Source organism: Carettochelys insculpta, chromosome 1, assembly GCF_033958435.1.
Source record: "Carettochelys insculpta isolate YL-2023 chromosome 1, ASM3395843v1, whole genome shotgun sequence".
Classification (NCBI taxonomy): Eukaryota; Metazoa; Chordata; order Testudines; family Carettochelyidae; genus Carettochelys; species Carettochelys insculpta.
In genome coordinates, this window is record NC_134137.1 from 56,264,990 (window position 1) to 56,291,193 (window position 26,204).

Consider the following 26,204-nt stretch of genomic DNA (forward strand, 5'->3'; position numbering starts at 1 on the left):
CCTGGGAAACTGACCAGCCATGAGCTGCTCAGTTTCCCAGGTCCCACAAATGATGAAGATTTGGAACCAGGCTGCCCATAGTTCCCGACTCCACCACTCTGGGAGTCAGGAAACTGACCAGCCCTGGTGGGCTGCAGCCTTGTCCCCATCTCCCCTGCCTGACTTCCACAAAAACTGGAGTTGTGCAGGGGTTCCCTAGATTATACAGATACAAAAGGAGCAATCCAGGATGATAAAGCCATTGCAGAGAGACTAAATGATTTCTTTGCTTCAGTCTTCACAGCTGAGGATGTTGGGGAGATTCCCAAGCCTGCACGCTTTTTGTGGGAAATGAAACTGAGGAACTGTCCCGGATTGAAGTGTCATTAGAGGAGGTTTTGGAACAAATAGATAATGTTAAAAAATCACCGGGACCGGATGGCATTCATCCCACGGTTCTGAAAGAACTCAAATGAGAAATTGCAGAACTATTAACACTAGTTTGTAACCTGTCCTTTGGATCAGCTTCCGTGCCTAATGACTGTAGTATAGCTAATGTGACACCAATATTTAAAAAGGGCTCTAGAGGTGACACTGGCAGTTACAGACTGGTAAGTCTAACATCAGTTCCGGGCAAATTAGTTAAAACAATAGTAAAGAATAAAATTGTCAGGCACATAGAAGAACATAATGTGATGGGCAAAAGTCTACATGGTTTCTGCAGAGGGAAATCATGTTTTACTGATCTGTTAGAGTTCTTTGAAGGGATTAACAAACATGCAGACAGGGGAGATCCAGTGGATATAGAATACTTAGATTTCCAGAAAGCCTTTGACAGGGTACCTCATCAAAGGCTTTTATGTAAATTAAGTTGACATGGGATAAGAGGGAAGGTCCTTTTCATGGATTGAGAACTGGTTAAAAGACAGGAAACAAAGGGTCGGCATAAATGGTAAATTTTCCGAATGGAGCAGGGTAACTAGTGGTGTGTGTCCCCCAAGGGTCAGTCCTAGGACCAATCCTGTTCAATTTATTTATAAATGACCTGGAGACAGGGGTAAGCAGTGAGGTGGCAAAGTTTGCGATGACACTAAACTGTTCAAGATAGTCAAGACAAAGGCAGACTGTGAAGAACTTCAAAAAGATCTCAAACTGAGTGATTGGGCAACAAAATAGCAAATGAAATTTAATGTGGGTAAGTGTAAGGTAATGCACATTGGAAAAAATAACCCCAACTATACATACAATATGATGGGGGGCTAATTTAGCTGTAACTTCTCAGGAAAGAGATCTTGGAATTATTGTGGATAGTTCCTTGAAAACATACATGCAGTGTGCAGAGTCAGTCAAAAAGGCAAATAGGATGTTAGGTATTATTAAAAAAGGGATAGAAAATAAGACAAGGAGTATCTTGCTGCCCCTATATAAATCTATGGTATGCCCACATCTTGAATACTGTGTACAGATGTGGTCTCCTCACCTAAAAAATATATCCTGGCACTGGAAAATGTTCAGGAAAGGGCAACTAAAATGACTAGGGGCTTGGAACAGGTCCCATATGAGGAGAGGCTAAAAAGATGGTGACTTTTCAGTTTAGAAAAGAGAAGACTGAGGGGGGATGTGATAGAGGTATATAAAATTATGCCAGGTGTGGAGACGGTGAGTAAGGATAAGTTATTTACTTGTGTCCATAATACAAGAACTAGAGGAAACCAAATGAAATTAATGGGTAGCAGGTTTAAAACTAATAAAAGAAAGTTCTTCTTCACTCAGCGCATAGTTAACCTGTGGAATTCTTTGCCAGAGGAGACTGTGAAGGCTAGGACTATAACAGAATTTAAGAAAGAGCTAGATAAATTCATGGAGGTTAGGTCCATAAAAGGCTATTAGCCAAGGGTAGGAACGGTGTCCCTGGCCTCTGATTGTCAGAGGCTGGAGATGGATGGCAGGAGACAAATCACTTGATCATTGTCTTCTGTCCACCGCCTCTGGGGTACCTGGCACTGGCAACTGTCGGCAGATGGGCTACTGAGCTGGATGACCTTTGGTCTGACCCAGTATGGCCGTTCTTATGTTCTTATGGTTGCAAGAACACAATCCCCATGTAACTCGAGGGTTTACTGTACTGCAAAGCTGTCCTCCTTGAGCCACTCCCTACCCTCCTGTTGTCCACAGTTCACAGTCTATACAGAAAAATAATAAATGGGTCAGCTGGGTGTGTAGCAGATTCCAGGTGTGGCACAGTGGCTCACCCTCTCTCAGAGCAACAGCTGCCACCTTTTGTGCCTTGGTTCTCTGACCAAATTCGTTCGGAGTCTCTCCCCTTCAGGGGTAGTCCATAGACCAAATACAGGGAATATGCAAATAAACTAAGTTCATATAAGAGGGTGAAGTGCCTCCTTCTCAGGGTCTATCAGAAGCTGGTGCTCCCATCTCTCAGGGATGGACCTTCAGGCAGCTGAGGATAAGAAAGGTCCTGCTTCCCCTCAGTCCCCTGTCTTCAGGAGCTGTAAGATGTAGGTTCTTTCTTCTTGGGCTTCCTCTAAGAGACCTGTTCTGCTTTATTTTAACTCCTTCTGCAGCCTGTGCATCCAGTGTGGGTGTGGCAAGGCAGCGCTGGCTGAGTTCAGAGCTGCTCCTTAACTCCTTTTTGCCCAGTGTGGTATTTTTATACACTATGGCAAGAACCTATTGCTTACCTTCAACCAACTGCCCCCAGTTTTTAAACAATAAAGGAAGGAGGGTTCACACAAAATGTGTGTGGGTGTTGCTAGATGGATACATATAAGTAAAGTCTGATAGACAATTCTCCAGCTAAAGGTCTTATTCTGCAAGCTGTTGTGTGTGGGTGGAACCTTGCACCCACACAGAGAAGCTTGTGTGATTGGAATGTGAATGAGAAAATTTTAATCCATAAATTGTAATGTTCAAGTTAAAAGGATGCTGTCACATTAAGCATGTTAAATGTCGTGTTCCCTTACCAGTTATAATCACCATTTTCTATTTGCTTTCTCTCACTTTCAGTGTTCAGATACTTATTAGTCTTTATTTTTGTGCCTCACTCAGTTTGGTTGGCTGGTCTCTGTTCACTACCATCCTCTATCAATCTGGTTGATAGATGATCAGTGATAGACACCTGGCATGTCAACCACAGCTATTAGAAGAGGCCTTCTAGACCATTCCATTTAAGGCCACAGCCTGCAAGCACAGCAATAAACTCACTTGTAATCACTGAAGGAGAAGTTCAACACCCTCGCACTTCACAATCACAAGGCATATTATTGTTAGCCAATGGCCGAGGGTGAGGTACCACGTGTGCTCTTACTTCATCCGAGTCTTTAACTGCTAGGACAGACAGTCCCTTCGCAGCAGGCAGCCCGGGGTGGCTGACAGATGCCCCAAGGTTTTACCACCCGAGTCTTTAACTGCTAGGACAAGAAGTCCCTTCGCAGCGGGCAGCCAGGGAGGCTGACGGGTGCCCCAAAGGTTGTACTGAGAGCCTCCTTCACCTGAGTCTTTGCTAGGACGAGAAGTCCCTTCACAGTGGGCAGCCAGGGAGGCTGATGGGTGCCCCAAAAGTCTGCCCTGTGGAGATGGCACGATTCAGCGCTCAGCTTTCAGTATGCCTCACCAGTGACCACGCTAATACAGTCGAAAACTGACTGGGTTCTTTTTATTTGCGTTCGGTTTGCACAGTAACAGGAAGAGTCAGGTTAAAATGTAAACAGTTACTATTTATTTGATAGGCAAAAACTTAACTTTTATGGTTACAGCGCTTATATTTCACTTATGTTACAAGCAGCTAGCATATAACAAAGTACTTTAATTCATAGATCTATTATTAAATGTGCACAAAAGCAAAACACATAGCAGGTCTTATTCTCACCCCTGCGATACCCGGCTTGGCGTGGCCAGCATCTGTCACTCAATCCCTCAGGAAGAAGAGTACAAGGAGGGCGTCCCCTGGGACCTCTGGAAGCAAAGACCTTCCTGACTGGCAGGTGTAGGTACTTGGAGCTCAATTAGAGGGGGCTGCCGGACCTTACTTATACCCCTTGGGTCATGTACACTCTTCCTTATCTTTAAAGATGCCAATTGTGTTAGATTGTCTCATGATGCTAGTTCTCACAGGGAGTTTCAAGGGCTTAATTCACACCTGCGAGGTGGAGATAATTTAGACATTCTTTTCTTATGGGTGGGAGATTCCTCTCCTGGGACGATGAGTAGACGTATCAATCACCGGTACTAGCCAAGGGCAGCCTGAGGCCCTGGTCATTTGCTAGCCCGTTTGTCTTTTGTTGTCTGGTTTTGGTCCGTTCAGGGTCATGATGAGGCAGTCCATCTGTGCTCTGAGGCATCAAAGACTGTGCTTGAGATTAGCGCGTCTGTGCTCTCAGGAGCCGTGTCTACATGTGCACGCTACTTCGAAGTAGCGGCACTAACTTCGAAATAGCACCCGTCACGGCTACATGCGTTGGGCGCTATTTCGAAGTTAACTTCGACGTTAGGTGGCGAGACGTCGAAGTCGCTATCCTCATCAGGAGATGGGGATAGCGCCCTACTTCGACGTTCAACGTCGAAGTAGGGACCGTGTAGTCATTGCGCGTCCCGCAACTTCGAAATAGTGGGGTCCGCCATGGCGGCCATCAGCTGAGGGGTTGAGAGACGCTCTCTCTCAAGCCCCTGCGGGGCTCTATGGTCACCGTGGGCAGCAGCCCTTAGCCCAGGGCTTTGGCTGCTGCTGCGGCAGCTGGGGATCCATGCTGCAGGCACAGGGTCTGCAACCAGTTGTCAGCTCTGTGGATCTTGTGTTGTTTAGTGCAACTGTCTGGGAGGGGCCCTTTAAGGGAGCGGCTTGCTGTTGAGTCTGCCCTGTGACCCTGTCTGCAGCTGTGCCTGGCACCCTTATTTCGATGTGTGCTACTTTGGCATGTAGACGTTCCCTCGCAGCGCCTATTTCGATGCGGTGCTGCGCAACGTCGAAGTTGAACATCGATGTTGCCAGCCCTGGAGGACGTGTAGACGTTATTCATCGAAATAGCCTATTTTGATGTTGCTACATCGAAATAAGCTATTTCGATGTAGGCTTCATGTGTAGATGTAGCCAGGCATTCCAAGACTGGGCTGTTTCCTTTGTGCTCTGAAGCACCTAAGAGGGGCAAGATGGAGTAGAGCTGGGGGGGGATACTGTCTGGCTGCATTTATAACCAACTGGGGGGGTGATGCTAAACTTGGCTTAGTCAGGGGTGACTTAAAGCTGGCATTCCGTGCAGTGCGCAGCCACAGCAGTCAAGAGGTAATCACTACAAATGACATCCTGAATGACCATCCATACAAATTGGATGACGACGTCCTCACACTGGGAGAACATTTTATCAGAATGTCCTGAACCACCCTCCTGCCACTGCCTGCCCAGTGCTGGATGATTTGACAGCCATTGTGGTTTCAGACCAAGACACTTGTACTAATGCAACAGTGCTGGATGATGTGAAGTGGACCATCTGCAAACTGAAACAGAGATGCACAAAATGCTGATCCCATCCTGTGCCCCCAGTTTGCTAAAATGTGCTTTTGGCTCTGTGGCAGAATTGCTTCTGACCATCTGTCACCTGGGGTGCATCTACACTAGCCAGCTACTTTGAAATAGCCGGCACAACATCGAAATAGCACACGTTGCATCTACACGCACTGTGCGCTATTTCGACATTGAAATAGATGTTAGGCGGTGAGATGTCGAAATCACTGTTCCTATCTGAAGATGGGAACAGCGCCCTATTTCGATGTTCAACATCGAAGTAGGGCATGTGTAGATGATCCACGTCCTGCTATACCAAAATAGCGGGGTCCTCCATGGTGGCCATCAGCTGAGGGGTTGAGAGACACTCTGTCCAGCCCCTGCGGGGCTCTATGGTCATCACATGCAGTAGCCCTTAGCCCAGGGCTTCTGGCTGCTGCTGCTATTGCTGCTGCAGCTGGGAGAGGGGGTCCATGCTGTGTGCACGGGGTCTGCAACCGGTTGTCAGCTTTGGGGACCTCGTGCTGTGCAGGCCAAGTGTGTCTGGGAGGGGCCCTTTAAGGGAGCAGCTTGCTGTTGCCCCAGAAGGGCTAGTCCAGCCTGTAACCCCATCCACAGGCTTTGTTGGCCCCTTATTTCGATGGGGAGTGCTTGTGTGTGGACACTCCACAATTCCTTCTGGGGTGGCTCCTTTCGACATTCCCTGTCGCTATTTTGATGTTGAATGTCGACGGCACCAGCCCCAGAGGGCGTGTAGACGCTACGCATCGAAGTGGCGAATTTGGATGTTCTTACCTTGAAATAAGCTACTTTGATGTAGTGTGCTAGTGTAGACATAGCCCTGGTGAGGAGAACTGGAATTCTACCAACTACCTGGAAGGAGTAGATTGTGATTTCACTTTATAAAGGTACAGCGCTGTCAATGTTAGCACACTGCGCTGATCACCTCATTATCCAGGCCAGAGAAGGTTTTGGTGCATGGTGTCCTGATGTGTTTGTTATGTTGGAAGCATTGCCCCAACAGTCAGGCTTTATAAGGAACTGGTTCACATTACCCACTGTTTTGCCTTCTGCTTGCTACTGCAGATACCCTGTAAGCCCCTCTGTCAACTCACAAGGCCACAGACAGACAGGATCATGGGATTCACTGCAACACAGAGCTAATTAAGAATAACTGTATTTTATTAAGCTTATCTACTCCAAATTATTCACAAGGTACACACTGGCAAGCAAAGCACAACAGAAATGTATATGACTGGAGAAGAAGCGTTTCGGCATGCTTACGTCCTTTCTGCTGTGGGGTGTTCCAGTCCTGAAGCACCTCACATCAGGGCCATGGTGGACACTGCTCCAGCTGGGGGTTAAGGGCAAAGGCACCCTTGGGGCCAAGAGGCCATTGTTTATGGGGTTTAAGGCTGTAACTGGCTGTAAAATAGTGGTGGGAACTTCGTTGTATTACGGGGATGGAAGTTCCCACTTCTGCTTTATGAGGCCTGCTGGCATGTTACATGACACCCTCTACATAGATGTTGTCAATCTTAAGGCTGCATTTGGTTCAGTTGACTGTGTTTCACTACAGAAAGCCTTAAGCAGTGCAGGTGTTCCAGCCATTCTGCTGGACTTGATTAGCAAACTGCTTAATGGAACACTGCCTATGCACATCTGGGGAATGGAATTTTGGACTCTTTTAAATCAGTTTCTGGTGTCAGGCACAGTAAAGGATTTAGGGGGGTCATAGTGGATAAGCAACTCAGCATGAGTTTCCTGTGCGCTACAATGGCCAAATGAATAATGAAGCCTTGCAGTGTACAGCCGAGAAGGAGGTGTAGGGATGTGATTTTACCTGCATATACCGCATTAGCAAGAAAGACAGGGGATCACTGTGTCTAGATTTTAAAACTGAAGAAGATGCAGAAGAGAGAGGCACAAAACTGATTTGAGATCTTAGCTTATTAAAAAGAAGACTGAGAAGGGACTTGATTACAGTGTCAAAGTATTTTCATGGGAAGATAATACTAGGTACTCAAAGGCTCTTTAATCTATCAGAGAAAGACATAATAAGAACCAGCTTCCAGATATTACTAATTTAAATTACAACTAAGGCACAAGTTTAATGGTGAGAGAAATTACCCATGGGAACAGAGTACCAAAGAAAATGATAGATTCACAATCTCTTAGCCTCTTCAGCTCAAGACTAGATGCTTTTCTGTAAGAAACAGTTTAGGAAGATAAATTATTGAGCTCAATGCAGGACTAACTAGGTAAAATTGGATGGCCTTGAACTCTATCGAATTTTATAAAATCTATAGTGGGCACAACTGGTTGCTTGGCATTCACCTTTGAGAAAGGATGGCGTTTATGGTTTTGCTACATTAACCGATGGATTTTTCTTAGCTAGAGGAATGATAGTATGGAAAGGTCAGACTGCAGAACAGGCTGAGAACATTTAGGTTACCCATTTTTTTTTAACCCTCCACAAATTTGTAAAGAATTATGACCGCGAAGCCAAACTATGAAATGGCATTAGGTGCTGTCCTCCCTCTCCCTACCTGGAAGTTCAGGACTGCACAGCGCCACCTTTTCTCCCCAGGAGTGTCCCAATCCCCTGCCTCCCTCCCCCCGCACTCTTCTCTCCCAGAACCTGCAACCCCATTCCAGCTCCTTCCTGCACCCTACCTCCTGCCCAGACCCCCCATTCCCCCCCCCACACCACTGAACCACTCACTTTTGGTCCCAGGCCACAGCCTGAGGGGGGCCTATGGAATCTTCTAGCCTCAGGTCCCCAGAAGAGTTAATCTGACCCTGCTGTCATTCCAATGTTACAAGTACTCACTCAGTCTTTGTTTCAAGAGCAGACCTATTTTGAAGGCGATTTTTTTAAAAAAAAATATCCAGTTTCAAAGACTTAAAAGATCATATTTAAAATACCTTTTCTTCCCCCCCCCAATGAATCAGAATCATTGTATCGCTCAGCAGAAAAATGCTACACAAAAAATCAATGAATGCAATTTAACTGTACGCTAGACAGGACTATATTATAGAAAGTATTGTACATAGGCACTCTTTTGGGAGTGTTATGCCCTGGAGGTTAGCAACAGCTAAAGCATTGAAAGCTTTGTGAGCTGGTATTCTCATATTTATCTTTTTCAATCATTCATGACATGGTGACCACTTGTTCAAGAAGCTATAATATTTTCTTCCACCGTTGATGCAAACTCTCCATTGCCATAATATTCTAGAGTCCACCGGGAAATCCGCATTTGTGGACATGGTTGTTTATCTGGTAGCACTAAATCAGCATGATTTTTTGACACTACTATATGATGTGGCTGTGGTGGCAAGAGGGGTAGCAGGGGTGGGGGTGAGGGGGAAGGCCATCCATGAAACAAGCAGTCAGGGCAGCCAGGTGGCGACAGCCTGGGTTAGGGTGTCCAGGCACCCTGTGACCCGGTCCCAGGCCACCTGCTCCATGGAGACCCAATCCTGGAGCAGGCGGTTTTGCTCCTGCCATGCAGCTGTGTGGGCTGCCACTAGGTCATCAACCCAGCTGCGGCAGCAGGCCCACACGGCATGGTGGCTGGTCCTGGGGGCATCACTCCTTCCTCCTCACCGGCTGCTACAGGGCTCCCTGGCACATCAACGGGGCTGGAGTGGCCCACAGACGTTGAGGCTGTAAAGACATAAAAAGGAGAGAGTAGTGCCATGTCAGTCGCATGACCAAGTACTGTGGACCAGTGGCCACATCCCCATCACTGTCCCACCCTGCCAGTGCGGGGGCGGGGGCGGGGGCAAGGGCATCCCAGCTGCTGTGCAATCCATCCATGCTGGGCCATTTGTGCGGCTGGTTTGCACTCCTCTCCCACCCTCGACAGCCAGGTGCCCCACGTGGCTGTCCCATGGCCCCATGTGGGGACCCACATGCATGAACCTCTTCTGGATGGTGACCACACCTGTCCCTGGGGCTCTTGGCCATGCGCTGTGTGCCGAGACCCATGCTGGAAGTGGTGGGGATTGCTCCCCCACAAGCCCAGGGCACTCCATGCCTGGTCCTACCAGAGGGTGCCTTGGGGAGCTCAGGGGCGGCCCGGGCAGCGGTAGCTTGGCTCGTGCCCTCTGAGGGCATGGCAATATATAGTGTCCCCTTGCTCCCACCCTCTCCATTGCTGTCTCCATCACCAGCCAGCAGCTCCGGGCCTGGGGTTGGTGGTGCTGCAGAAGGTCCCGGCTCTGGATCCTTGCCCTTCCCCTTCGGCTCGGCCATGTCAAGGGCCCGTTCCAGCGGTCTAGCCTCCCAGCTGGTCCAGTTCCTCGCAGTGTGGGCAGGTGGCAGGCGCTGCACCCAACTGCCTGGCTGAGTCCTTGGGCCTTCGCATACCCTGGCGCAGCTCCTTCACTTTCACTTTCAGGTGCACCTGGTTGGGGATCCAGGGGGAGGGGTGGCACCTTGCGGCCAGGGTGTTGGCCAGCTGGGCAAAAGCGCCTTGGTTCAGCTTCCGCTCCTCCATCCTCAGCAGGACTTCCTTGTGCCCCCAGACGGCCAGCAGGTCCTGGACCTCGGCCTCCAGCCATAGGGCATCCCTCTTCTTCGGCAGCTTCCTGGGGTCCTGGGAGACTTGCCTCCTGGTGACTTCGGATCCCTGGGGCTTCCTGGGCTCTTTTCTGCTGGCCACAGCTCCAGCTGTCTGCTCTTCTGGTGTTCTGGGGGGGTGCACATGCTCCTATGGCTGCTAGCACACGCTCAGCTTCCTGCACAGGGTGTTTGTGTCCCTGCAGTTTTAAGGCAGCCAGAGCTGGCAGCCATAGAGCCTGGGTGCTGGCCAGGGTGTCGCTATGCTTGGAGTGGGGGCTGGCACTGTGGAGGACTTGTGATTTCGAAACGGCAGCCAGGGGAGTGGCTACACGTTTTGTTCTGATATTGACGTTGAATTGAGGCGTCGTTCCCAAGACAGGAGCAGAACAACGCTTTCAAAATGAGCACCTTTTTATTTCTATGCTGACTTCGAAATGAGCGTTTTGTGTGTAGTCGCTCTGCTGCTCCTTTCAAAATCACCCCTCCTTTCGAAAACGCTTTCGAAGTTCGTGTCCAGTGTGGTCACAGCCTCAGTGAGTCTCCCTGCTCTGAGAGAAGGCCACGCTAAAGGACACACCAACTCTTCTACCTCCACCTTCTTTTACAACTGGGTCAGGACATGCTAATTATGACTGTATAATAAAATAAACCCACGTCTAAAAAAAGGCTTTGGTTGATTGCAGTAACTGTTTGAAATCTAAAGCTGCTCTCAATATGGATGTTAAAGAAGTAGATTGCTAAAATTGTTCCATTGCTACTAATTATTCCATTTCCTAACTCATATCCAGAGTAGCTTCACCTCAAACATAAAATGTTAATAATTAAGCAATTGGGAGAGCAGAAAGGAGAGGGGCTGACTGAGGGAACCCACCACCGATAGGTAGCATGTAACCAGTATTCCCTATGTTACACTCTGGAGCACGGTAATCCCATAATTAGTAACAGCAGGCACTAAAGTGCTTACTTAAAGTAAATCACTTCTGCAGGTCAGCAAATTGGTATTTATGTCAGTGTTATCCTCCAAAACAGATCTGACAGGCTCGTGGCAGCCGCTAAGCTCAGTTTCAAACCAGTTTTTGGATTCATGATTGCCAAGTCCAGTACAAGTTAGACATTTAGTTTCAGAGAAGGATATAGTTCACTTTCAGTGGCTCCCGATGCAGATGTCAGTGGCCAGGGGTGGTCATAGAAAACACAAACCATTTCATAGGCACAATTTTGCTAGTGTGGCAACAGGTTCAGAAGTGCCAAACAAGACCCCAGTCCAATTATTTGAATGGTGCTGACCACAGGGATCCAGAGGAACGCACTGCGGCATGGGAGTTGTAACCGGAGAAGCAGGATTAAAAAACAAACAAAAGCCAGGCTGTGAGGATAAGCTTCCTGCAAGAACCTGTGAAACTAATCTTTGGTATAACCAAGGCTACCCCGTTGCTCAGGACATTTAAAAACAAAAGAAATATACACTAGTGGGATGATCGTGCACTGAATGGCCTAATCCCGGTTTACAATTTACTTCCGCTTAGATTTCCAATGCTAGTTTGTTGCTCTTCCAGTTTAGCGTTCCAGTTTCTGTACTGTTGTTTTCTCCCACCTGAAGGTTATTAGTTAGCATACAGTTTTCAGTTTGGGGACCTCATGTTCTCAAGCATCATATTTGTCCCAAAGGGCAGGCTCTCCTGGGTGTCCCTGTGCTGAGGGACATGGTGTCCCAGCACCGAAGGCAGGCTGGGGCTTACTGGCTCTCCTTGAGTCTCCCTGGTCTGAGAGTGGGCAGAAATTGCTCCAGCTCCCAGCGCTAAAGAACAAGGTCTTGGACTCAGACTGGGAGGGGCTCACTGTGTCTGCCACACTGAGGGCTACGCTAGTGGCATGGCCTGGAAGACATCCTAGCTTGGGGTACACGTGTTGCTTGAGCAGCCTCTGTCTGAGGGCAGGATGCAAGAGAGCAGGGAAGTCTACTTCCAGCCTGCTCTTGCACTCCATACAGGAGCCTCTGCTCAGTTCTTTGTCTCACTGGGAGAGGGAGCTGAGCAGTCTCCTTTCACCTCCTGCCTTCCACCTTTGGGTAACTTGATTCTCCAGCCTGGTGTGTGCTGGAGCTTTCAGCCACCAGAGCAAAGTCGTACTGGCGCAAGGCAAATCCCTCTGTTTGCATCAGTGTAGTTTACTAACCGTGGTAAGAAGTACTGGTTCAAATGACAACTCTGCGTCTCGCTCAAGGGCTCTGCAAACTGCGCTCCTGTAGTTAGACTGGCACCTCTGGAACCAGGGGCTGGAGACAATGACTCTCCTGTTTTTAACATAAGAAATGTAAATGCAGAATTCCCCTCCCACTCCCAGCAGAGTAATACATTCTGCCAGGGAGGCTCTGCAATTACAGCTTTCATCCACTGGGGCTGCTGTGGCACCAGAAGAGAGGGCAACTGGCTCAGGGGAGGAGCAAGCCAGCAGTGGTCGCCCACCACTTCTACAATGGCTCCACCACCTTTGGCTGGTGGGTTGAATGAGGATGGTTGAAACTAGGGCTATGTCTGCACTAGCACACTACGTCAAAGTAGCCTATTTCGACGTAAGAACATCAAATTAGGCTACTTCAACGCGTATTGTCTACACGTCCTCCAGGTCTGGTGCCATCGATGTTCAACGTCAAAGTAGCGACGGGGAACATTGAAAGGAGCCGTCCCAGAAGGAAATGTGGAGTGTCCACACACACAAGCACTCCCCATTGAAATAAGGGGCCAGCAAAGCCCCAAGCTGCTCCCTTAAAGGCCCCTCCCAGACACACTTGGCCTGCACAGCATGAGATTCACAGAGCTGACAACCGGTTGCAGACCCCGGGCACGCAGCATGGACCCCCAGCTGCAGCAGCAGCCAGAAGCCCTGGGCTAATGGCTGCAGCACACGGTGACCATAGAGCCCCGCGGGGGGCTGGGCAGAGCATCTCTCAACCCCTCAGCTGATGGTCACCATGGAGGACCCCACTATTTCGACGTAGTGGGATGTGGATCATCTACACGTGCCCTACTTCGACGTTGATCATCAAAGTACGGTGCTATTCCCATCTTCGGATGGGAATAGCGATTTCAATGTCTCGCCGCCTAACGTCGATTTCAACATCGAAATAGCACATGGCGTGTGTAGACACGATGCATGCTATTTGAACGCTGTGCCAGTTACTTCGAAGTAGCCGGCTAGTATAGACGCACCCTTGGTGAGTCCCTAGTGGAAAGCAGAGCTCAGACTTGACTGACTGCTGTCAAAGTTGACATGGAAAAGGGAATGTCCCACAAATGCAAAATGAGGTCACACAAGTCTGAAAATTTCCCACCACTATTCCAGGACCAGTGCTAGCAGCCACCAGCATTTTTACCATCATATTATCCAGGCCCATCCTGAACATGTTTAGACAGCACAGGTAAAGATACCAGTCAAATTTAGCATTCCCTAGCATTGGTTCTTCCCATAGCAGAGCTGCACTGAGAAGACTACAACATGGGGAAACTTTACAGGTGTACACACAGCCTTATAGTTTTTCTGCTGGTGGCAGCACGGCAAGTTAAAATGTATGCTAGGCACAGGTTTATTTACTTATTTTATTGCCTGGTCATCAGTGTTGTCATGCCTACATAGCACCTGCTGCTATTGCTATTGCCAATGGAGCTGCATTGGTGAGTTATACAGCTCATTTTTCCTCATGTAGATAAGCCCTCAGAGAAACTGGGGAAGCAGGAGGGGACATACAGCTCTTTAGTGATTCTTTACTGATCCTGTAACCTGATGTGACAATGGCAGCCTTTTAAAGCTAAAGATAAGAAGACCAGGAGCCTGAAACTGTTTGCTGTCACACTGGTACTATCTAGAGTAATTCCACTAAAGCCAGTGGAGTTACTTCTGTGTAACAAAACAAAGCAAGCACCCCTGCTTAAAGACTAACAGTATTATTTATTTGGTGATGACCTTTTGTGGGACAGACCCATTTCTTCAGATCTGGAGAATAACTGGTAACTGAGAGAAAAAGAATTTTAAAAAATTAAAGAAAAAAAATGGACAAATCAGCTAGATGAAGGAAAAGACCAGTGGGAGGGAGGAGGAAAAAAGACCTTTCCAAGTGCCTGTTAAATTAAGTGGGATGCCTGCGAAGGTCAAATGTCAAAGGTGAGGAAATTGTCCTTGTAACACCTAAGATAACTGAGATCCTTGTTGAGTCCATGGTGATAGGTTTCAAACTTGAAAATAAATTTCAATTCAGCTGTCTCCCTTTATATTCTGATGTTCCTTCTTTAAAACACACACAGCATTAAGTCTTCAATAGTCCATCCCTCCAAGTTAAAATGTTCATTTGCCGGTTTATGTGTATTCAGATTCCTAATGTGCGCGTTGTGTTCATTTATTCTTTGGTAAACTGATAGTCCAGTCTGTCCAACGTACATGGAAGAGGGGCCTTGCTGGCACATGACGGCATATATCACATTACTGAAGTGCAGGAATATGAGCCCCAGTCGTGTGACTGACGTGGTTAGGTTCAGTGATGGTATCACTAGCATAAATGTGTGGACAGTGTTGGCAATGGGGTTTGTTGTAAGGAAAGGTTCCAGGAGTAGCATTTCTGTGGTTTGGTGTGTGGTTGCTAGTGAGAACTTTGGTGTGTGATTGCTAGTGAGGTTGGGCGGCCATCTGAAGGAAAGAACAGGCCTGTCACCGAGAGCCTGTGAGAATACAGCATCACGTTTCAGTACAGGTTGTAGATTGTCAATAATGTACTGGAGGGAACTCATCTTAGAGCTATAGGTGATGACAAGTTTTATATAACAGCAGGCTAAGGGAGTCAGGAAGTCTAATTGTTTGCTAGCACCAATGTTAACCTCTGTTAGTGGATTAGAATAATCACATTTGGGGACCCAGTTCCATTGTGTAGTGCAGACAAATCCTTTACTGTGTTCAAGCCTTGGACTTTGATCCTGACTGCCCTGTACCCTTAGTTCAACTCTGTCCCTGATCACAGCAACAGATTCAAAGCTCCATGGGATCTTCTGCATCCTTAGAGTGCCCAAAGCTTTCGTTAAACTCTCTATTTGGATTCTTTGGGCACAGAACATACCTTAGGTTTCTTACATCACAAAATTGGACTGGGGCAGTGGTGTAATTTTTAGGAACAATTTTTAGAGTGGGAGCGCTGAGCAGCTCCGTCCCCTGGCTTTCCCCTATCCATGACACTCTCTGCCCCAGGTATGGGTGGACAAGTTCTGAGTCCATGGTGCCCAGGCACTGCTATCAGAGCACTGACAACCCTCCTCCTTGGGTGCCACAGCCACATTTGGCAGCCACTTGGAGTGAGTGGCAGGAAGCCACACTAGCTCCACTGCACTGCCAGTGGCAGTGATGGGGGTCCCAGTCTTTTTTAAAACACCCAGAGTGAGCAGGTGGGCCAGGGGTTATATGCAGGGATGGCAGGTGGGACTGGAAAGAGCTCAGACCCTGAACCCAAACTCCTGCCTGGAGCCCTTGTCTCTCCCCCACACAAACTCCCTTCCACAGCCTTAAGCAGGTAAGTGGGGAAGGAGTTTGAGTGGGGGAGGGGCACCAGTCCTGGACATTCTGGGCACCACCACCACGTCTGCAAAGCTGCTTCCCCTGGAGCTACAGTCAGGGGTGGCAGCAGGCTGGTGGCTAGGACCCCAACCACAGGATACAAATCTGAGGGGGCCCTGCTGCCCCCTTTGCACCACTACTTCCCACACCTATGATCAGGACACAACTGTATTGTAAACCAGACGGCTTTTGCGTTATCTTTAGTGTAAATGGGCCTTAAATCACTGCACTTCCCTTTCCCATTTGTAAAATTGGAATACTAATGAAGTACGGGGTAGGTTACACAGATTAATTGGTAAATGCTTTGAAATACTCTTATGAAAGATGCTATACAAATACAACTCATTAATGCAAGTGTGAGCAAATATTAGAAAGGAAAGGCACACAGAAAAGTTAAACAGTATGGGAAGCACAAATCACACAAAACACCAATAAAATTAAACCAAACAACACCTGTCTCCCCACCAGCCAACCAAATACCACAGCACAAGAAAGCTGTTAGAAAAATATAATAGCGCAAGAGTTAAATTCAAGCAAAACCAAAAATACACACTTGCAGCCAGAAATAAAAGGAACCCTGGTTTTGTTTGCACACAGAAATAGTATTTTCTAGTTCCCTCACATTCCTCTTCGGTTGGAAATGGCTGGGAGAAGAGTTTTAAGAAAACTCTTAAATCATCTCTCTTCTGCTAGTAACACGTGTTAATATGTATTAATTTCTCAAACTAGTTTATAGATAAATAAGGAACCTGATGAAACCTTAATAGCATAAGGCTTAAATAAGTAGCTTAATCGTAGAATCATAGAACAGGAGGACTGGAAAGAAGCTCAAGAACTCATCTAGTCCAGTCCCCTGCTTTCATGGAAAAACTTACCAGCCCATCCCTGACAGATGTTTGCCTAACCTGCTCTTAAACATCTCCAACGATGGAGATGCCACGGCTTCCCCAGGCAATTTACTCCATTGATACAACTGCTTGACCATCCTACAGCTAAGTTTTTCCTGATGTCCAATCTAAACCTTGCTGTAATTTGAGCCCAGTATTTCTGGTCCAATCTTTAGAGGTTAAGGGGAACAATGTTTCTCCTTCCTCCTTGTCACATGTTGTCTTTGAAACCTTATGTTAGACTGTAAAAGTGTTAGATTTTGTTTTCAGTCTCTGCCTCTCCTGGCTGATTGACACAGTGTTCTGTTCTGCTACTTCTCTACCTCACTGACACAGGCAGAAAACGGAATTCAATAAATGACAACTCCAAAATTGCAAATATGTATCCTCAGCAAGGACCAGTCACACAACACCTGCAAAAAAAAAAATCTGCACTAAAAATGAGTGATTACTAACAGCTGCCTGTTCTGCCTGTATCAGTCTGCAAGATTCTAGTTGCTTGAAGCTTGTTAAAGTGATCACAACTATGTCGACAACCAGCTGAGACGGGGGAGAGAGCATGCCTGTCTGTTGAATATAGGACTTTTTTTCCAGCAGAACGCCACCTTTTTTCTCAGTGCCACCATTTTGGAAGTTGGCTGAGTGGGGTGGCTCTGAGCCACATGTGGCTCTTAAAGGAGCTATTAGCGACTCCCACCGCTCACTCTTCCGGCTCCCTGCCCTGTCTGCCACGCTGAAAGACTAGCAGTCAATTTAACTGGTTGAACAGACAACAGGAGGAATCTGGCTGTTAAACCGGTTACATTGAGCGCTAGCTTTTCAGCCCGGCAAGACACTGGGAGCTGCCCCTGCTGTGCTGTTGGAGAACTTGGCTGGGAAAGAGCAGCAGCATGTGGAGGTGGGGGGTTAAGCCTGGGCACAGGTTGGAGGGGTGAGCCTGGGAGTGGGTTGGGGCTGTGTGAGGGGTGGGTGAGGAGTAAAGACTGGTCATGGATTGGGGCCGTGGGGTGGGGTGGGGTTAAACCTGGGCACGAGTTGGGGCCATGTGGAGACCAGACGGGGGGTAAGCCTGGGCATGGGTTGGGGCCATGCAGGAGGTTAAGCCTAGATGTGGGTTGGGGTCAGGGGGTTAAACCTGGATGCGGGTTGGGGCTGTATGGTGGTGGTGGGATTAAACCTGGGTGCGGTTTGGGGCCATGCAGAATGCAGGGGCTAAACTGCATTGATACAACTGTGCCACTGCATACTCACTAGCGAAGGCATAACCTAAAATGAATCTGAGGTGAGAATTTGTGATCAAACTGGCTTACTGCTGCTCAGGGACACAGTGGTAAACAAGTATTCGTTTTAGGGCTTGTTTAGTTTGGAAAGAAGAAGATTGAGGGGTGGCATGATAACAGTTTTCAGGTATCTAAAATGGTGTCATAAGGAGGGGGGAGAAAACTTGTTCTTCTTGGCCTCTGAGGATAGAGCAAGAGGAAACGGACAAACTGCAGCAAGGGAGGTTTAGGTTGGACATTAGGAAAAAGTTTCTGTCAGGGTGGTCAAACACTGGAATAAATGGCCTTGGGAGGCTGTGGAATCTCCATCTTTGGAGATATTTAAGAACAGGGTAGATAAATGTCTATCAGGGATGATCTAGACAGTACTTGGTCCTGCCATGAGGGCAGGGGGTTGGACTCAATGACATCTTGAGGTCCCTTCCAGTCCTAGCATTCTGTGATTCTAGCTGGGACCACTTTGCTATGAAGGAGTAAATGATTTGTTTTGAAACAGTGAATGCTTTGATGCCCATCAAGCAGGTTTGGACTGTGCTTGCTTGTGAGGTCCCTTCCTGTGGCATTTGTCTGCATTTAAAGGAGCTGGTTTGTGCCTTCAAGTGAAATAGGAGGAATTTTTCAGCCACAAAAGGCTGCAGTTTGCTACCTTCCTCAGTGAAACAGCATTTGTGCGAACTGAGAGCTAAAAGAACATTGCAATAACAAATTAAAATAGAGGGCTCTGAAGTGACATCGACACCTCTCCTATGGGGTGTGAACAAATGAAGCCTCCCAAAAATTGTTCTCTTGTACGAGCTAAGTACTTATATGGCCCCATCGCTGCAGCCTGAGAGCAACTCACGATCTTTTAGTGTATGCATTAAACCTGACAACACCTCTGTGAGGAAGGGAAGCACTCGCATTGCCACTTTACAGATCAGGAAGTGTGGCACAGAAACTAAGGCCCAGAGCCTCACCAGAACTACTCACAGATGCCCACATACCTTTGAGGACCTGGGCCTAAGTGATTTGCCCAAGGTCATACAGGAAGTCTCTAGGACCACAAGGCATTAAACCTAAGATCCTCGACTACTGGCCTAACCACTGACCTGTCCTATGAAAAATCTAGCAGCCATAGCATCTACAGGAATTGGTGCTATGGGACATGTAAAGTCAGTGTAGCCACATGTCACATGCATGTGACTGAATGGCTCTCACAGGAAGAACAGGTTAAAGGATCAAGGGAGGTGGAGGGTGGGAATAAGCCTGGGCGTGGCTTAGGACTGTGCGGGGCAGTGGGGGAGGCCAAGGCTGGGTGCTGTTCAGGGCCACGTGAGAAAGTGGGGGGATTAAGCACTGGGGGACCAGTCTGGGGTTACATGAGAGGGTTAAGATGCCTGGGAAGGGGCAGTTTGGGGCTTGAGTTCTGCCACCTTTTTTCCTAGGAAAAAAGCACTGGTTGAGTATATCCAAGAATGGGATCACCCCTTCACTATAGCAGAGGCAATGGAAGCATTATGCTCCCGCTTCTACTCGACTCTCTCAATGACAAATGCTAGAACAATCGGAAACTGGAAACTCTCCATATAAAAAACCTGGAACAGTGTGACACTAATCTAATGATCAGTGCCAGGCTTTCAACTGCTGTTGGGGGCAGAAAGGATCACACAGACCTCCTTCTAAAGAACCATACCAGCTGTATCATGGAAACAATATAAATATCCTGTAAATCTCAAGCTAGACGAGGAAATGAGCTTACATAACGAATATGCTGTATATCATTACAGTCCTTGTTTTCTTGCATTTTAGTAAATGACATCATGTTCTTTCTGTATGAGCTTAATTGCAGCCTCACTTTAATGCTGCCAGAGATAAGAAACTATGCTATTAGCACTGCTCTTAAAGAGACAAAAAGCTTTAATGAATACAGTTAAGAGCTACAGCTGCTCTTAAAATAAAAAGGACAGTCCATCAATCAGATTTATTTTGAAGAGTGCTTTTAAAATTTAACCTAGAAGGTTGACCTTTAAGTACCAAAACATTCTCTTCTCTGCAGTTAAATATAAAAAGCCTGCCAAAGTTCAATTATTGAAACACTGTTGGTAAAGAAATTGCAACAATTACATGCTTAAGATTGATGACATAATTGAAAGTACTTCAAAATCGTCCCTCAGTAGTGATTTGCAGGGGAGTAATTTACAAGGATGGTGCCACCTTAGATCACAAATCTGCAAAAATACATGGGAGCAGTACCACTGAAGTACACATGGAAATTTTCACAGGACAAGGTCTTAGATGATGACAGTCTACTGCATAGCTCTCCAAGTTTGGCCTCCAGAAGGTAGAGTGTTTTTGTGTGTGTGTTTGCGTGTTTGTAAGTTTAGTGTTGGTTTTTTAGGATACCTGACAGTCAAGAAACATGGGGTGAAACAAAAAGCAGGGGAGGTTCCCTTGCTTGACCCTCAACCAAGGGTTAATGGTATAACAGTGGAGCCCCTTCCCTGCTAATGTGAGCAAGCCAAATTTGAATGATGTTGCAACTCCACCCATCAGGTCACAGCACTGGCCCAGGTGTCCCTCTGTCATGCTAGCCAGGAAGGGACTCCAGTGTTATACCACCTACCTCTGCCTCCCCAATGCTATAGGATGCGTCTTTTCCCAGGAACAGAACCTCATTAATTGGGAGCTAAGAGCCTATCACCCAATGGGAAGACAGTATTTCAAATAGGATCCAAGGCATACATTTTTAACACAGAGTAATTAGCCATTGGAACAAATTAGCAAAGTGATGGTCGATTTGCCCTCACTGGTAATTTTTAAATCAAGCTTAGAGATTTTGCTGTAGAAATTATTCTGGAGAATTTCTCTGGCCTGTGTTATACAGGTGAAACTAGATTATCGCAGTGCTCCCTTCTGGCCTCGACATCTGAAAATTGAGGTTGCTCAGCTGGAGAGAATAGTTTTCCTATCCTCTAGTAAACAAGGGAGTTTCCCCAACTAGCTTGTGTCCTAGGTGGCTATTCCTCATGGGAATTCCTTTTTATTTCTGGTACACATAGAAGTATTACTCTTCAGGTCACATCATTCTTCTTTTGTTCACCGTGGTTGAGAGCTCTAAAAACAGATCTTTAATTTGTTTCCAACGACTGGCTATGGAGTCAAAATGGGAAAGAACGTGCCTAGCATAACAACAAGCAGTCCTTTGGTACCCAATCCATTTAGGTGATTCCCTGGCTGTGTCTACACAGCAGCCTTATTTCAGAATAAGCTATTCCAAAAGAGCTTATCTGGCAATAAAGATGCTACAAACAAAATGTATTTTGAAACAGCACTTAGCTGTTTTGAAATACAGTGTCTACACACAAGAGCTTATTTCAAAATAGAGCCATTGGACTCACTATGGCTTATTTCAAAATAGGTTCTATTCCCTGTCTTAACAGCACTTATTTTGAAATAGGTATTTCAAAATAGGCAGTATTCCTCGTAGAATGATATTTACTAATTTTGAAATATCAGCCAACTGTGATTTCAAAATTATTTCAAAATAGTCGTCGCATCATGTACACACTAGGATAGTTATTTCAAAATAATGGTTGTTATTTCAGAATAACTTTGCTGTGTAGACCTACTTAAGTCACTCAACTTGATTCCCATGAGCTCAATTTTCACATATAGCCATGAGGCCTAGTAGGATCAGACTTCACTAGTATTAAGAGGGCATCTGGAAACTATTCAATAAGCCATTCCACAAAATTAAAGAGGGTTACTTTTCCCTCAGAATAGGGAACCCCTGAAGCTGCCAGGAAACACACACATTCTTCATTAGTAGCTATTGTTACTGGAATGTGTCCTAAATCAATGTGGTACGTACATTTTTCTTCAGAAACATTTAGTTAAAAATATAAAAACAAGAATAAAAGTGATTGGAAGTTCTTGATAAGCATATTAAGTCAGTGTTTTAATTTTGGAAGCTGTTTCACTCCTGCAGTCTTTTTAATTGGCCCTCTTTTAGGATCCAGAATCCTTTGATTTTCTGGAACATTATGTCTTCCTCTGAAATAAAGTCAGAAAGATTAGTCATCACATGTCATTTCCACTGTAATGCTCCAGAAACATGAACTGCTGGAAATTGGTATTTTTTATATTAACATAACTGATTATTATGGTTAATTAACAAACAGTTTCTTTCTAAGTGTGAGATTAACAGAGCATTTAATTATTCTGTGTACAAATCCCAAACCTCATCTCATCACTCCTCAATAACTGTATTATTTAAATGATGAAATTTAAAGGAACATGAAGAGAATATTAAACATTTGTATGGACAGGGAGGCAGCAGGTTGCCAAGTCTCCTCCACTAATTATACGCTCTCCTTCAAGTTAGTGAAATTACTGTCTGCACCTGTAATTAGAGCTCTCCGCAGGCAGCATCCTGTAGAGAGCCACACTCTGACATCCCATGCCCTTACATAATAAAACTTTGGTAGCTGACAATAAGTGTACATTCATTTCATGGAATAAATAACACTTTATAAAGCCTAAAGAAGCTATTTACTTTTGGATTTATAGGGTTTAATCTATAGGTTTACAGAACCAAGTTTCCAAGCAGAGAAAGATGATTAAGTAAATCCACAAAAAAACAAGGGAAAAAAGAAACCGCACCCCAGAACACCCAGCAAGCAGTCCTATAGCACCTTAATAAAGACTAATAATTACCCAATAAATAAAATTGTTAGTCTTTAAGGTGCTACAGGACTGCTTGGTGGTTGTGGGTTTTTTTTTGTTTTGCTGTTGTTTTTGTTTTGGTGAAGCTACAGATTAACAGGGCTACCCCTCTGAGACTAAATAAATCCACAAAGCCTTCCTTATGATGCAGGAATTACATCCCTATTCTTGTTCAAAATGGCTAGGTATCTCTATTCATCCTTGCAGTATGTGAGCATTTTATATAATCTCACATATAAGGTTTCTGTTTCTCTCATACCCAGTTTGTAAAAGGAGGAAGGGAATACATATTAATTGCACACATTTATGTATGTGCACTGATGGTTGGAGAAATATTCTGCATATTGTTTAGTGGTGAAAACTGTGGTCATTTCATATATTCTGGGAATGAGTTGCAGGTTTCTGAGCAAGCTGCCAAGAAAGGTCCACTGCCACAGCTCACCAGTTTCACTCCTGAGGCTGCCAAGTTCCACTGTCCAACTATTGTAAGAAGTATATGGGGCCTGCTTCCATTTAAAATTTTGAAGCTCGAGGCCAATGTCTTGCATCTGACTCAGTAATTAATAAAGTGCTGTTGCAGAGCTGAATAGAGGTCAGATAAATCTCTCCCCTCTCCCTGGTTCCCATGTTTTTCTGCTGTGGTGCAAATGTCTAAAGCCCTGTCTGATTTGATCCAAAAAACATGGTAAGGACCCCTATTTAAACTGGGTTTGAATTCAGTTTGGAAGGATCATGTTAGTTCAGTTAATAAAAGATATTTACCTAATTGTAACATGGTTTGAGCTATTCACTACAGCCAGCCAAAATGCACTCCAGAGACCATAATTAAACAAAGTTTAGAATTGTTTGTTAACCTGGTTTGAAACCCAGTGAAGACAAAGCTTTGAAATACCAGCAGCTATTAGATGGGAAGCTGCCTAAAGATATGATGTGATTCTTCTCAAGGTCGTATTTTATTGCATGGTTTTACTCTGGAATTTCAATAGAAAAGGTGAATAAATCCCATTGTTTACATAAAGTAATTTGAAAAGTGTTGATTATGGTTACAAAACCATTAAGTTTGTGCAGAGGAGGTGATGCAATGGTAATCTGTCACCACATGCATCTTTCCAGAACAATAACTACAGGAAAATATTTTTCTCTAACATAAAAAAATTACAGGCAGAAACCATGATAATACTTCCAAATAGATATTGGTTTAAACCCCACAGAACATTGCTACTATTCTGCCAGTACACAATGTGTAGCTGTTGCTTAATCTCTCCACAAGGAGTAAGGGAGAAACATGCTGGCCCCACCCACCTCTGGCCACCTCAGCAAGAGCTATATAAAAAAACAGCCAGATCAGAATGAACCTGGAGACTTTACACCTTGAGTATTTAAGAGCCAAATAATATTTATCTGATCTTACAAATCCTTAGTAGCAGATATTAAACCTGACTTTAACAGCAGTGATCTACTAAATTCTCCCCAGGAGACCAAAGAGTGGGACTCAGGGAGTATAGTTAGCATTGCAAAGTAGATCTTACTCGTGATCTAAGAAGTTAAAATAGAAAACAGGTGAGAAAACTATTTTTCATACTGAATAGTAACAAAGAGAAAGCCGTACTAGTCTACATACTATCAAAACAAAAAAGCAGTCAAGTAGCACGTTAAAGACTAACAAAAGAATTTATTAGATGAGCTTTCGTGGGACAGACCCACTTCTTCAGACCATAGCCATACCAGAACAGACTCTGTGTCTTAAATATTGAGTCTGTTCTGGTATGGCTGTGGTCTGAAGAAGTGGGTCTGTCCCACGAAAGCTCATCTAATAAATTCTTTTGTTAGTCTTTAACGTGCTACATGACTGCTTTTTTATTTTTCATAAGAATTAATTTTTATAATCTAATGATGGGACAGCTGTTCTCAGTTCGTATTGTGGCTCAATGACAATGATACAGTTATGGATGTTAGTGTTTCCACTTTCAGTCAAGAATCTGCTTCAGTTTAAAACTTGGCTTATCAGAGCTAAACACAGATGTACTTTTATGTTCTAAATTCCCTCTAACACCTTGGCACTCTTCACATTTAAACATAACAGGAAACTCTTTTGCACCTGTATAATTAAAAATGGGCTTTGATTTATTAAGCAATTAGGTCATGATATGAGGTCATCTAAAATTACTCACATTCTCATCCACTAAACAGCTGTACAATTGCTATTGACTGAGAAGAACCAGCCTGAGCATTTAATTAAATTACTGTTAATGGACTGGAGAATGTAAGAGCAGACTTAGGAAAAAGGCTTATTTTTGACTGAGGTTGATAAGGAAGGATGCCAAAACCCTCTTTGAGGTTCCACAAAGGCCACATATATTTAATGAATACTATATTGTCATTTTTGTAATAGTCCATGTTAGGTAATAAGATGATTTAAAATCTGTGCCAAGAGTGCTACGGACGTCAAAGGTTTGTCAATATGATTATCTGCAGGAATATTTACCTTGATAGAGGGCTATGATAGTCAAAGGGCAGCAAAAATAAATGTATTAAATCAGAAAATGGAGGGAATATAAAAGATTTACCTCAGGATCTGTCTTTCTCTCTTGATCTGCCTGGCATCTGTTTTCTGCCTCTCAGCAATTTTAAGTGCAGCTGATGTCTGCAATGGTCAGTTTTTTGAAAAGCAAGTTATCCTCCAAGTACATGTGGTGTTAGAAAAGCACAAATTTTCTCCACATTGATTTTGAAAAGACAAGCACCATTGATTCAGCAAAGATTTAAGTCCATGTGTACGTGTACCACATGCTTAAGATTACATCCTATGAAGACAAGAAGACTGGAGAACATACTTAAGTCCTCTGATGAATTGGGAACTCTCTGCTGCCTCTAGAGCAGTGATGGGCAACCAAGAAGAGTGAGTAAGCCACAGCCCACTGGGTTTCCACCTATGGCATACAGACCCCTGTTGGCCCCTGCTGCCTCACGCACCACTTGCAACTAGGAGCTCTGAACTTCCTATTCCTCCTCCTCCCTCCCAGCATGGTTGGAGCACCACAAACCACCTGATTTGTGCCCCATCTCCACTTCTCCCCCACCCTCCCAGAGCTTGAAGAGCCTTAAACATCTGATGCACAGGATTCCATCTCTGGGAAGGATGGGGAAGTGTGGGGATAGAACACAAATCAACACATTCGTGGTGGTCCAAAACTGCTGGGAGGGAAGAGGAGGAGTAGGAAAGCGTGGGGTTCCACTGCCCCAGTGCATATGAGGCCCCTGGGAGACAGGGGCAGATGATAGGTGCACAGGCTGCAGGTAGAGAGAGAGTGGGCTGCATGTGGTCCATGGGCGGGGGGGTTGCCTACCACTGTTCTAGAGGGCATTGTTGAAGTAGTGTGATATGTAAAATCCAAGAAATAGTCATAAAACTTTGGTAATAAACAGAAAAATGTGGGGGAGGATTTAAATCATCACTTCTCTTACCCTCTGGCTTACAGAATCCCCTTGGTGTAGAGCTCCTCCAGGCTCATGTCCAACTGCCACCTCAGAAACATCCTGTTGTAGAGGTCTCCATAGAATGGAGCAGGAAGCAACATGAAATGTTTTGGCTGACTTTGCACTGGATGTGCTTGTTGAAAACTGACAATCCTGCCAAATTCCCAGATCCACAGGGGGCTTTGTGGGAGCATAAGGCA

At 45.5% G+C, this 26,204-nt stretch overlaps 1 protein-coding gene across 3 annotated transcripts in view; it reads right to left on the minus strand.

Moving 5' to 3' along the window:
• The window catches only part of CCDC169 (coiled-coil domain containing 169), an 86,582-nt gene that overhangs the window by 12,148 nt on the left and 48,230 nt on the right, over window positions 1-26,204 (minus strand). For 2 of the 3 annotated variants that reach the window (XR_012644353.1, XR_012644351.1), the window contains exons 7-8: window positions 25,095-25,171; window positions 21,674-21,855 (exon numbers count right to left, since the gene is read on the minus strand). Coding sequence is in view for 1 of the 3 variants with exons in the window: in XM_074986664.1 (XP_074842765.1) it covers window positions 21,753-21,855; window positions 25,095-25,171 (180 nt within the window). In the remaining 2 variants the exon portion in view is untranslated. Of the gene's footprint in view, window positions 1-19,601; window positions 21,856-25,094; window positions 25,172-26,204 lie in introns of those variants that run through there. The other variant, XM_074986664.1, reaches the window with a different exon arrangement.